Raw genomic sequence first — 13024 nt, forward strand, 5'->3', positions numbered from 1 at the left:
AGTTTCTATAAGTTTCATGGACATCAAGAGACGGCACAGCTTACAGCGCCGAGCAATATGTGCTCCTCGCATGGGGTAGGCAGTTCTCAAATGGTGTGGGCGATGGCTTATAGAGAATGTCTCGAAATGCTTGACAGCTCCCCCCCTTTTGTTTCCTGCTAGACATCATTGGACATTTGGCGGTAAGTGGGGAAGATCCATGCAGCTTTAGTGCTGACGTCCAAATGGATACATAACTAGTTACGCCTCGATCCGCTCATCCACGCCAATGATTACTCCGTATTCCGTAGAAGCGGCGGCTAATCCTGTCGGAACACGCGCTCTTCTCATTGGAGTTACGAGCTTACTCATTATCAACTATTTGGGCTTAGCAACAAGATCAACTCCATCCCGAAATAGTGGGCCGGAAGATCATCCCTACTACAGTTAAATATCCTCAGCAGTAGGCTCTGAAGCTTATAGCCTTTTGCCACTCATGTCGACTATAATCGCCAAGCGCAAGCGCGCCAGAAAGGCATGCATCCCATGCCATCAGCGCAAGCGGAAATGTGACACAATGTATCCCTGTGCCATGTGCACCACTTATGGATACAACTGCAGGTACACCGACGACGATACCATTGATACTACGGGTGGTGCCGTACTTAATCCACTCTCAGCCAAGCGCGTCAGCCTCAACGGTGAAAATCGTCTGACGAACCGGGCCCGCACAGGGCACAGTCCAGGCAGCCGGTCTCACATGGAGCGAGGCTCCCGCGAAGCCGACGGCTCGTCAACGCAGAGTCCTACAGTCATTGCCGGCGCCTCCCCGGGCATCTTTGACGAGCAAAAGTTCCGACACTCTGGGCCATCGGCGGCCATGGCATTCCCACACATCCTAAGTGTGGCTCTTGGCTCCGACAGTCCTCCCAAAATGCGTTCCTTTGCCTACAACTTTGGTATTCGCCCCGAGGAGGCATCCAACACTCACTGCTTTCTGGGGAATCTCATCTCGGAGAAAGACCTCGGCTTCTTCTCAGGAGTGTACTTCTCAATATTGGGCCCTATCGGCGACATGATGGACGCGAGAATCTATGCCCAGCGATGTCGGGATTATTATCATAGTTCCGGCACCAATGCGGTCGCCTTTGCCGCAGTGGCCGCTGGTGTGGCCGCTCTGGGGTCGTTTCTATCCCGCAACCGACACCCGAGGGAGTCCGACCTGGTGCAGTACGCCAAAGCCATTCTCGATGATCCGGCCGCGATGCGATTGCATGGTATCGACCATATCGTCGCGTGGGGCATGCGAGTGTTTTACCTACGGGCCACCACCCGCCCCAGCAATGCCTGGATCGCCTCGTGCACCCAAATGCACCTCTGTGAAGCGATAGGGCTGCACGAGGAAGAGAGCATTAAGAAAATGGCGTCCACCGCCGGCGCTGCGGTCCTTGGACATGATGCGGACCGACTGAGGCGGATTTTTTGGATCTCGTGGGCTGGGCATAACATGCTGTCCTATGAGTACGATCGTTCGCCTGTACACTTTCGGGCCGTGTCGAGCCAGTCTATCATCCCGGTATCAGGGTCCGTTGCCGACCAATTTGTTCAATTAATCCAGATCATCCCATCGCCCAACTCTCCGTTACAGCTCGAATCACAGCCCCCAACTCCCAGTGAGGAGCTATATGAACGTCTCAAAGTATTGGGTGGGTTCCAAACCACACATCCGTTCCTGGTGGTGACCAAGGCGGACATCGCGTTCTGCTTCTATCGTCGCCTCTACCAGCTCAAGGTCCGCATACCGGACGAGGTCATCAAGGTCGTCATTGATAGCGGCAACGCCGCAGCGGAGGCAGCCGAGCAGCAAGCTACCCAGGGTCGTTTGTTTTGGAACGTCATCGGCAGCGTCTTCCAGTATGCCTGCATCCTGTTGGCCATCGACACGCCGGACGCCTCTGCCCACGTTGGCGTGGCCTTCAAGGGCTTGGAGAACCTTGTCAAGGCTGCCGATACAGCACTGACGCGTGAGGCGTTGTCGATGGCACGGCATCTACTCAGTCTTAATAAGGCAAAGAAGCGAAAGGAACTTGCCCAGCTGGAAGCTGTCGAGGCGAACTATCAATTCTTTCCGGCGCAGCCAGCATCCGAAACCAACACTGCTGTGCCAGATATGGACTGGGAGGTGGACTGGGACCAGTTCTTTATCGAGCCATATCTATCCATGATCGGTCCTGACATTCAGTTATAGCCCGCGGTGTCGTGAGGGGAGGACGTTGTACAATGATTTCATCCACTCAGCGGTATTCAACTCATCAAAACATGGCGTGGCACTCAAGGATGGTCTACTGCAATTTAGTATTGTATTTATGTAAACTTGCCATGGAAGATATCTAAACATACTCCTGTATTTCGCTCTTTCCCTGCGCCGCTTCTGGCGTCCTGGACTGATGCCGCTCCACAAAACAGAAAACCAGAGCCACAGCTACACCCAGGCCCGAGAGACCGACACCCAGATAAAATGCGCCCCTATATCCTTGTAGAACATGCTTCCCCCCATCATTGACCTGTCCCTCGACCGTGCCGGCAAACCCGAGCCCAATGGAGATCGAGTAGTTGACAAATGTGTTGACCAGCGACGCAGCAAGGCCCTGATGCTCCCGCGGCATAGCCCGACACAGGATTATGGTGCCGGCCGGGAAGGACATGTCCATACCCCACGGGAGGACGATGATCCCCACGAAAGTCTGCGCCCAATAGGTCTGGTGCACTGGTACAGTCGCAAAGATGATTCCGCCGATGAGGAAGAAGGTCATGGAGATGAGCATTACAGTCGAAGTGCGGAAGTGACTCAAGATCAGACCGGTGGTAACCGCAGCAAATAGCCCACTTATGGCGACCGGAGTGAACTGCGCGGACGTGAGCAGAGGGGTCTGGTCCCTCAGGACCTCGAGGAGATTCAAGGTGTAGAAGACGAAGATTCCGAAGCTGGACCAGCCGGCGCTGATACAGGCTAGAGTGAAGAGGGATTCTATCTGCAGGACGCCGAAGGGGATCAACGGGTGGCTCACCCTCTTCTCGACGACGACGAAGACCACGAACATGACGATGCCGACAATCATGATGCTGTAGGTGTAACGTGTCGGCCAGCCGACAACGGCGCCTTGGTTCCAGGCGAAGTTGAAGAGGACCAGGGCGACCACCCCGGTGATGGAGCCGAAGATATCGACACGCTGCCAGATACTGGGATCGTCAGGCTCTGTTTTGCTGGGCGCCGGGGTTGCGGGAATGACAAAGACGCCCAAAACGGTCAGCAGAAGGCACGCAAAGCACAAGACCCAATAGGACCAGGGCCACCAAGTCATCTGGGAAAGCAGGCTGGAGAAAACGGCGCCGAGTACGAAGCCACCGGGGGCGGTGGCACCGAACAGACTGAAGATCATGTTCTGGCGACGCCCCGGGTCGTAGCAGCGACTGAGGATAGCGATGGCGTTGGGCAGTAAGAAAGCCGGGCCGATGCCCTGCATGGTGCGGCAGAAGATGAAGAAGCTGGAGCTGCTATAGACGGCGACGCCGGCGAGGGCGGACCACAAGCCGAACCAGGCGTAGCCGCCAACGAAGAAGGGCTTGTGGCCGAAGACGTCGCCCAGGCGCCCTGCGATAAGGATGAAGGTGCCGACGGTGAGAGAGTATCCCGCGGAGAACCAGCTCAGCTGGGCAGGCTGGTCGTCGATGCCGAATGAGCGACCAATGATGTGTTGGGGCACGATGCTGAGGGCAAGACCGGCTTGAGTGAGGAGCTGGGAGGAGCAGATGACTGCGACGAAGAGGATTTCACTGGCGAGGGACTGGGGGCGTTTGACGTTGGAGTTAAACGGTTGGAGCTGATGGCCTTCGGTGTTGGTGTTGCCGTCGTGGGCCTGGTTGGATACGCCATTTTCATAGTCCTCATTCGAAGCTTCGGGGGATGTCTGCCCCATGTTGTCTTTTTTTCCTTGGAAAGATATCTATGTGGTTAATAAGGCGGACTGAAGCTTAAGGAACGAGTTAGCCCAGCCTAGTAAAACGACTGGCAGTGTGGACTTTGATCAGCCGGTATGATGATGGCGTTGCCGACTTTGGTGTCTTGGATCTATGTGTCGCCGAGCTGCCACAGAGTATATCTAAATTTGTTCTTGCTCCCTGAGGTACGAGGCTGAGCTTCTGCGGGTGTCATAAGGTCTTCTTTCTCTGCATAGTATTTCCAACCTGATCATCTTGACACTGCGGAGATATATGCGGAGGCCTGTTAGTCGGAGTTGAATCATATCGGCTATCCTGTCTTAACGGCGCTTTAATATTGGTGTGTGCGGTGCGGTGCGGTGCGGCTATTGCGGAGTTAGACTGACCACTATTAGGTAACTAAGTTAGAATAGCACTGTGCTAGTGTTAGTCAATGGACCCCTGTGTGCGGCTGCTGCGGCCGAGAGCTGCGGGATGATCATCAGTAGCCCACTGTATCTCCGTCTGGAGGGTTGGCCAAATGAATCCCGATATACGAGCTGGAGAATACGCAGGTGTTTGGAATTTCCCAATCCGATCAGGTATCACTAGGCTGAGATGGAGAGAATGGCATAGAAGCGTGGCTCTGTAGAGATGTCGAGACTGGGTCTGAAAATATATAAATTGGCAGGCTTCTGCTCTAGAGACCAACAGCCAGACACCCGCAAGCTCAAACGGCAACAATAGCTATAACGCCCCGACCACCACTCTTGGCCACGACCACAACAATTAATACGTTACTTATCAATTCAACGTCCTATTGGAAAAAAGAGCCAGAATGCCCGAGTACGCCAAGGACCAGCCCGCCGGCTTCAAAAATGCTGTTGAGAGAGTCGCCATTGTCGGCGTAGGTATATCCATCAACAGCACCACATACACAACAACTAACAAACTCCCTTAGGCTGGAGGCACTGTTGGATCCCACATCGTTGCCGCTCTCCTTAAAACCGGAAAACATGCAGTTACGGCCCTCACCCGCAAGGATAGCAGCAACAGACTCCCTGAGGGCGTCCTAGTCGCCCGAGTCGACTATAATTACGAGGCCACCATTGTCGACGCGCTCAAGGGCCACCAATTTCTCATCATAACCATGGCCCCTACTGCGCCCCGGGACACCCATAGCAAGCTCGTCCAGGCAGCCGCCAAGGCTGGTGTTCCCTACATCATGCCCAACGGGTACGCTGGCGACATTGACCACATCAAACTCGGCGAGGACACGTTGCTGGGGCCCGTGGCCAAGGCCAACAGGGACGAGATTGAGCGGCTCGGCATGCAGTGGATAACGGTGTGCTGTGGGTTTTGGTACGATTACAGCTTGGCGGGTGGCGAGTCGCGCTTCGGGTTCGACTTTGTCAAGCGTTCCCTGACAATTTACGACGATGGCAACACCAAGATCTCTACTTCAACGTTATCTCAGGTTGGGCGCGCTGTGGCCAAGGTACTGAGCCTGAACGAGCTACCTCAGGATGAAAACGATAAGAGCCTTACCATGTCGATGTTTCTCAACAAGGGCGTGTACATTCAGAGCTTTGTCGTCAGTCAAAACGACATGTTTGAGAGCGTTAAGCGCGTCACTGGTACCACTGACTCTGACTGGACCATCACTCAGGAAAACACTAAGAAGCGATACGAAGATGGCCTGGCGCTGGTTAAGGGTGGTAACATGGCTGGTTTTAGTAAGCTGCTGTACGCCAGGGCGTTTTACCCGGATGAGCCGAGTGAGTTCTCGGCCAAGGCACAGAATGAGCTGCTTGGTTTGCCGGAGGAGAGCCTGGATGAATCTACCCAGGTTGGGATCGATATGGTCAAGGAACTACAGCGTCGTCCTGAGCGTATGGCGTCATAGACAACAGCATCTACAGAGCTTACATTCAATAACAAGTGCGGTTGTATAACCATGTTTGACACAAGAAGTAACAAAGAAAGTGAATGAAAAATTACCACTGCGGGCAGGATGACACTCCTGCATCCAATCAGACCGAATCAATCATTTAGAGGAGGGACTCCAGAATTATCTGGTTGGTGCGATGGCTCTAAATGGGTGTTGACCAAGAAAGTACCCAAGCTTTGTAAGTTGGTGAGATAGTTAGGTTGTCTGTGTAGACATTGAAAGCAGCAAAGGTAGATGCCATATCAATTACCCAGGCTGTATCACTATGCAAGCACGACCATCATATCCCCAGATGAATCGCTTCCCGAGCCTCCAATAGCTGCAGATACACGCTCGCCACATTCCACCGCACCTTGATTGTGCGAAACGCCTCCCGCAGACTCTGCATTACCGCTGCCGCATGTGGCGTCTCCCGTTGACCCTGCATATGCGCGCCGCAGATGCGGTAGGCAAAGTACAGCCCCCATGGGGACATGTCTTCTGGGTCGCGGCCAAGAAAACACTGACGCTCCACCAAATTAGCGCTGATACGGTCGGTGATTTGGTCCAGCACGACTCGTGCCCGTCGAAACCGGTCGCTGTGAGGATCAGCGGCTCGGTCCGGGACAAGCCACGGGCTATACAGGGCGACAAGCGCACTGGTGATCGAGACTAATCAGTTTGGTCAACTGGTAGGAGAGGCTTTACGAACCTGTACACAAAGGTAATCTGATCATAGTCCGGACGGTCAATGTTCAATGCCGCAGCCAGCATCGACTGCAAGGTGCGATCGAGCTGCATCCAGACCTCGTCGTGGATGGAGACGTCGCTTTCGAGGTGGTGCAGGACCTGCCCCAGGAGTCGGGCAGCCTGACAGAGCAGAGCGAACTTACTCATATGGCCCGTCCTTGGAGAAGACAGGGTCGAGAGGTCCTCTGGTCGGACTGTCTACTCTAGGCATTAGAGACTGGCGGAACATATGGATACGGACCTACCCCCTGGTCCCATGCTGCATCATCCGCTGGTAGAAGATCGTCCAGACGTGGATCGGCTGTGGCGAAGGGTCGACCCGGACAGCCGATGCTGACGAAGCTATGAAGGATTCAGCCATTAGTCTACAGTACATACAGTAGCATGCAGACGGGCGACGTACCGATCGAGTATCACGATCGCCCACCAGACCCTCCGCCGTTCCTCCACCTCGACAAAGGTAAGCACTCTCCGGGTGGGCACTGCGCGAGAAGCATTGATGCCCAACGCGTGAGCGTACCGCGCACATGCCCCAATCGACAGGTACGCCGCCGGGTAGATGGCATGGCCCAGTTCATACAACGCCACCAGGACCCCAGCCTGCAACACGAGAATGGAGAAGACGCCTTCGACCTCCACGTAGAAACGCCGAACAGTGTCATACAAGGGAGTGCGGGGTCCCCGCGCCCCGGCCGAGGGAAATGTGGTGCTTAACTTGAGAGCCAAGAGTAACAGGACTGCATCGGGGCGAGTGTGGAATGCAGGCTGCAGATACATATCGTAGAATCTCTTTTTGGAGATGAATGGTATCCACTGGTGGATGTGTTCAAAGAACCGGCCTGCAGTCAACCGGATCTCATCCAGGCCACCGAGCAGATGCAGGATCTGAGGTGGAACAAACACCATGCTTTGCGCTGTGTCCACCTGGCCGTGATGCAATAAGCCCGGGTCGAGGAAGAGGAGGGTTGGAAAGTCTATAGTGCGGACATCCTGTTGCTGGTCCTCGTCCAGCGGAGAGGGGTACCATCCCCTCTTCGGGTCCGAAGCGGTAGTTGAGTGCGTGCTAGCTTCTGGCCGCCAGTATTCACATGTCCGGCCTCGTCTGTGGCGGCATTGAGAGTCAGCTCTGCTGCATCTACGCGTAGGGTTGTGTACCGTACTTAGCGCAGGAGGAGCACTTGGGAAGTGCCTTGTCGCACCTTCTCTTGCGTGATCTGCACGACTGACAAGCTTGCGGAGCCAGTTCGTGGCTCTGCATGACGTGGCAGACTGAGAGTGAGTGTTGACTGATGGTATAGGACATAGACGGACTTTGTCTGCCTCGGACGCCGTTCCAAAAACCGGAGAGTGAGGGTGGGGTATCTGCCGCTACTAAGGCGGCCGCAGTTAGGGGGAGAATGCGGCCCGCAATGCCGCCATGTGGGGACCACTCTTTCGGCCGCTGCTCCCCGGTATTATACTGAGGCCTATTGGCAGCCGTGACCGGAGACCGGATGACACTTCCAGGGATCTGGCAAGATCTATACAAACTCATAAGTCATAAGTACCTGGACAACACTCCCAAGGTCGTGGAGTATACGATAGAGAACTCCATCAAGCTTATCTCACTACTTTTATCTTCATATCCTGAGCGCTTGCAACCTGCAACAGACTGCACAAGATGGGTTCCGTAAGCCCACACGTTGCCGCGCATCTTGACCCCCAAGGAGCCGGGGACGCCCGGCCAACCGCCCTCCAGATCATCCAAGATGAGGGCCTTGAAGGCAAGCTGGCTGGCAAAATCATTGTCATCACTGGTGCCACGTCAGGCATTGGTGTCGAGACCGCCCGCGCCCTCAAGGCCACAGGAGCCACTTTGTTTCTCACGGCTCGCAACATGGCGAAAGCCCATAAGAACCTGGCTGGCATCCTTGAGCCCGGCCGTGTCTCTCTCGTTGAGATGGACTTGGATTCCTTCAGGAGCATCCGCACTGGTGGGGAGCAAATCCTCTCCGCCGCAAAGGGACAGGTTAACATCCTCATCAACAGCGCGGGAGTTATGGGCCTGCAGAACTACACGCTCACCGAGGATGGGATCGAGGCGCACTTCTCTGGCAACTACTTGGGATTCTTCTTGCTCTTCCAACTGCTAAAGCAAGCTCTGCTGGCCAGCGTGACGCCCGATTTTCATTCCCGCGTGGTCGTGGTGGCCTCCTCCGCACACCGCGCCGCCACTCTCCCATCCAGTGACAACTACAACTTCGAAAACGGCGGATACAACCATGAGATGGCCTACAACAACTCCAAGCTGGCGGATGTGTACTTGGCCAACAAGATCGAGAGGGACTACGGTGCTCAGGGACTGCATGCCACCAGTCTGCATCCCGGCGCCATCAATACCGACATCTCCCGCAACATGCCTCCCGAGTTCCTGGAGGGGCTCATGACCAACCCGTACATTCTCAGGATCTTGAAGTCGGCGGAACAGGGCGCAGCGACGACCGTTTGGGCTGCCGTGGGCAAAGAATGGGAAGATAATGGTGGAAAGTATTTGGAGGATGTCAGAGAAGCGGAGCGGGGTGAGGACAAATGGTCAAATCTTTGGAGTGGGATGGGTGAAGCAGACCTACAATCCCCAGGAGGAGGACCGCCTCTGGAGAGACTCGCTGAGGATTGTTGGCCTGGAGGGCGACGCTTGATTATCAGGAGATGAGTGCCAAGGGCTCATGGATTAAGATGCATGTGCCATACCAGCCATAGTGGAACTTGCGGCGCTGTGGAGCGGTCATTGTTATGCCATCGTGAATGACTCGGATCTGTATACACTCGGCAGAAGCGCATGCAAACATTCTCTGATATAAATGTAAGCCTGACTATAGGCGGGACCCCAACTCTAGCGATGCCATCTCTGGCTAATCCTAGGCTAAAGTCCCGCATTTTCCCTATCCCTAGCGGGAAGGCTAAGCCCCTAGAAGCCCAATTAGCGACCGCTGGACCGGGCAAATAGAATTCGATCGTCTGAAGCATGATTACGCCATGGCATGCGGAATACCAAGATACGTAGTAGTGTCAAGCCTGGACTCTGTCAAACAAGGGATGATTTACAATCGCCGGTCTGGTGCTTGTGGATGCCAACCATGAGAGAGCGCACCTGGTGATGAACGTAGAGCGATCCAGTTCTCTGGACTGTTGCCGCGGGTATTGATCCATACTCTGCCTGGGGCGTAGAGGCGGAGCGCAAGTTGACGCACGAGTGGGACGCGTTCAGGGCGGCGGAAGCAACCGAGAGTGGCCACTTTGTCCAGATGGCTCGGCCCGAAATCGTTGTTGATGGAGAGAAAATGGGTCCGACATAACCTACCAACATCTTCTTAGTTGCGGAGAAGTGACATTAACACTGGAACTCCGAGTAAAACACCCGGTGCCGCAATTCCTGCCGACAGTCATGCTGCATGCATCCGCCTTGGCGAAGCTTCGTTGATGACAACAAGGAAAAACGGTGGGGCAATAGGGATATCTCACCCATCACTTTCCAGCCGTCGTTGCCGATTCGTCTGGGTCCAACTGCTCCTACCTTCGGGTGCTTGAATACGGGAATGAAGAAACAGGTTGATTCTCGCGACTCAAGATCCTGTATCCTAGTAACTCAATGCGTAACAAAACTTGAACCTGTTGTCTGGACCAGATTGACAGTATCATGGTTGGGAGTTTAGATATTAAATAGGCTTCAGCTATAGACGGATAATAATCCACTGATTAGATTAGTGTGGATATTTAAGCCTCCACATGTGCCATGTCACTAAATAGCTGGGTGAATCCTGAAGTCCTGCATGAGATGGATCCCAGCATAGGCCCCAAGCAATTTGTTCTCTGCTCTAATGGCACTAGATATAAATTTCGCAGCGACGAGTCTGCCAGCAATGTCCTTAAGATCTACATGTTCGGGTTCAGTCCTAGGCCGTACGTTGCGCGCTTCCTGGCCGAGATGCTGAATTTTGCCAGTCTCGTTGATCCCGGAGACAAAGAGATGGTGAGGTTCGCCTGAAAGACGTTTGCACTAGTGAGTTCTGGCCGCACATTAAATGAGTATGTGGCTGCCGTACTGCCCGGGACGAGCGGAACGCGCGGACCGCTATCAATCCGCCATAGCTATGGTGCTATGGTAATTTAGTATCTGCTTATAAATGGCGAGCTGGACTTCTGTTTTAAGTTTCAACCGAGGCCTAGTCACTGACTCACTGTAGACTGCGAAGCACAGTCACCAGAATGCCCGACTGCACCATGCAGTCGCCCATCGGAACCCACCAAGATGAAGAGAAGGCGATCCAAACCGCCGTCATCTCCGAGAGCCCTGCTCTGAACTCAGCTCTCCCACCAGAGGGCGGTCTCCGAGGTTGGCTATGTTGCGCTGGCGGTTCTCTGGGTCTGTTCGCTACCTTGGGCTTCTTGAACGCGTTGAGTCCTTCCTTCCGTTAAAAGATTTATGCCCCGGTCCTTTCGCTGACCTGGACAAGCATTGGCATCTTCCAAACCACCTATCAAGAGACTCTGTTGAAGGACTACAGCCCTTCCGACATCTCATGGATCTTTACAATCCAGCTCGCTCTCATATGGGCTCCAGGTTCCCTATTCGGCCGCATTGTAGATGCCTACGGACCGCGCCCGGTCATGCTCCCATGTACCTTTCTTTGCCTCTTCTCACTATGCATGACGAGCCTTAGCACCGAGTACTATCAGATCATCTTGGCGCAGGGAATTGGTTATGGCCTCGGAGCTGGGGGTATTTTCACCACCTCCTTGGTCTGCGTGAGCCAGTGGTTTGTCAAGCAGCGAGGCCTTGCTCTGGGAATTACTGTTGCAGGCAGTAGTATTGGTGAGGAGCAGACTATGCTGTCAGTGTCTATGACGTGCTGATGTGATGTGTGACCAGGAGGGGTGGTGTTCCCATTCTTTCTGCAACTGGTTATGGAAGACGTGGGATTCAATGGCATGGTACGCTACACGGCCCTGTTCATAGGTATCGCTTTAGTAGGCGCCTTCTTTCTTCTCAGTGCGCGCCTGCCTCCTAGGAAATGGGACTCGGAAATTGCATGGATTGATTTCAAGCTGTTCAAAAACCGAGGCTTTGCTTTCTATGCCCTCGGCTCATATTTCGTGATGTGGGGATTATGGGCACCTTTCGATTATCTTCCTAGCATGGCCCAAATGTCCGGAATGTCAGATTCGCTCGCCCTCTACCTGATCGCTATTGTGAAGTGAGGTTTTGTTCGATCTTGTTGTCCCTAGCAGAGCTGACCTGAGCCGCAGTGCTGCTTCCCTTTTCGGACGAATTATCCCGGGCACATCGGAGACAAGGTGGGATACTTTAACATCATAGTCGCGTCCGCCTTCCTAAGCTGCATTGCGATCCTCTGTTTATGGCTGCCTTTTGATTACCATTCTTCAAATGCCGGCCTTATCGTTTTTGCTGTGGCTTATGGCTTTTTCAGCGGCGCCTTCGTTAGCATCATGATGCCATGTTGCGCAAAGTCCGGCAGACTAGAGACCCTGGGGAGACAGATAGGTACTTATCAGGGTGTTATAGCTATCTCGTAGGTCTTCGTTGACCCCATGTGAATGGTTTTCTATTTTTACAGGGCTGATATTTAGCAGCACTCTTACTGGCCTGCCGATCATGGGAGCTATCTTGGGAAGGCAGCATGATTCAACCTACATGGGCATGCAAGTATTTGCCATTGTGACTATGTTTCTCGGTTTCGTGTTCCTCTTGGTTTCTCGCAATGTCCTGGCTGCGGCTCACGGAACATGGAAATACTGAAACGTATGACGATCGGCTGCGTCGCGTCGAGTTTCTGCACAAAACAGGCCCTGCTCGAGCCATTCGGCATGTTGAGCTGGAAGATGTCCCCGATCTGGACCAGGAATTGCATAGGCCAAGCGGCACGGAGTAGATGTGGAAGATGACGCTTAAAAATGAACCGCCTAAATCCCAGAAAGAGGAGCCGATATCCCTACTAGATGATGTTCGATATTGATACTATAAATATTCAATATGTAGTGTTTGGGTCATACAAGGGAATCCTCATCTCTGTCGGGTCTTCATTGGTGGTGATATATATATATATATATATATTTATACAAGCTGGCCGGGCGCTCGCTCCGCTCGCTGCCAGCTTTGGCTGCGCCAAGTTACAATTGATTACTAAAGCAACGGAAGAATATCGGCCCGGATCAACACTTCAGGCTATTGAAAGAAATTATATGAGTAGGGCCGCAGGGCTGCACAATGAACTGTATAATAGTAGTCGATATACAGATGCTATTCAAAGAACCTGAAACGGGTATTCAACAATGAGATGAATAAGGCTGCAGGGCGCAAAAAGAACATTACAGCATACTAAATAGGGC

The 13024-nt window shown here is 53.6% G+C and overlaps 6 protein-coding genes across 6 annotated transcripts; 4 read left to right on the plus strand and 2 right to left on the minus strand.

Annotated features, from left to right (window-relative positions):
* The first annotated feature begins 407 nt into the window (after window positions 1-407).
* Window positions 408-2285, plus strand: P174DRAFT_454105 (C6 zinc finger domain protein). Its single transcript, XM_024829207.1, has one exon. It carries the CDS (start codon window positions 476-478, stop codon window positions 2225-2227), a length of 1752 nt encoding a protein of 583 aa, XP_024679889.1. The 5' UTR covers window positions 408-475; the 3' UTR covers window positions 2228-2285.
* An 84-nt stretch (window positions 2286-2369) lies between these two features.
* On the minus strand, window positions 2370-3956 carry P174DRAFT_495770 (aminotriazole resistance protein; the record flags this gene model as incomplete). The annotated part of the gene is made up of 4 exons (XM_024830874.1): window positions 2370-2399; window positions 2425-2505; window positions 2569-2633; window positions 2693-3956. The coding sequence occupies 4 exons, from the start codon at window positions 3954-3956 to the stop codon at window positions 2370-2372; spliced, it is 1440 nt and encodes a 479-aa protein (XP_024679890.1).
* Window positions 3957-4795: 839 nt separating this feature from the next.
* On the plus strand, window positions 4796-5863 carry P174DRAFT_463408 (aromatic alcohol reductase; the record flags this gene model as incomplete). Its single annotated transcript, XM_024830262.1, has 2 exons — window positions 4796-4864; window positions 4919-5863. The coding sequence occupies 2 exons, from the start codon at window positions 4796-4798 to the stop codon at window positions 5861-5863; spliced, it is 1014 nt and encodes a 337-aa protein (XP_024679891.1).
* A 325-nt stretch (window positions 5864-6188) lies between these two features.
* On the minus strand, window positions 6189-7895 carry P174DRAFT_454106 (Zn(II)2Cys6 transcription factor; the record flags this gene model as incomplete). Its single annotated transcript, XM_024829208.1, has 5 exons — window positions 6189-6546; window positions 6600-6835; window positions 6883-6979; window positions 7041-7739; window positions 7798-7895. 5 exons carry the CDS (start codon window positions 7893-7895, stop codon window positions 6189-6191), a joined length of 1488 nt encoding a protein of 495 aa, XP_024679892.1.
* A 367-nt stretch (window positions 7896-8262) lies between these two features.
* Window positions 8263-9315, plus strand: P174DRAFT_495785 (putative short-chain dehydrogenase/reductase; the record flags this gene model as incomplete). The annotated part of the gene is made up of 2 exons (XM_024830875.1): window positions 8263-9195; window positions 9224-9315. Exons 1-2 carry the CDS (start codon window positions 8298-8300, stop codon window positions 9313-9315), a joined length of 990 nt encoding a protein of 329 aa, XP_024679893.1. The 5' UTR covers window positions 8263-8297.
* Window positions 9316-10897: 1582 nt separating this feature from the next.
* P174DRAFT_463411 (putative MFS transporter) lies at window positions 10898-12434 on the plus strand (the record flags this gene model as incomplete). Its single annotated transcript, XM_024830263.1, has 5 exons — window positions 10898-11070; window positions 11131-11489; window positions 11547-11866; window positions 11924-12207; window positions 12269-12434. 5 exons carry the CDS (start codon window positions 10898-10900, stop codon window positions 12432-12434), a joined length of 1302 nt encoding a protein of 433 aa, XP_024679894.1.
* Window positions 12435-13024: the final 590 nt, after the last annotated feature.

This window comes from Aspergillus novofumigatus (assembly GCF_002847465.1).
Source record: "Aspergillus novofumigatus IBT 16806 chromosome Unknown P174scaffold_7, whole genome shotgun sequence".
NCBI classification, from domain to species: Eukaryota; Fungi; Ascomycota; class Eurotiomycetes; order Eurotiales; family Aspergillaceae; genus Aspergillus; species Aspergillus novofumigatus.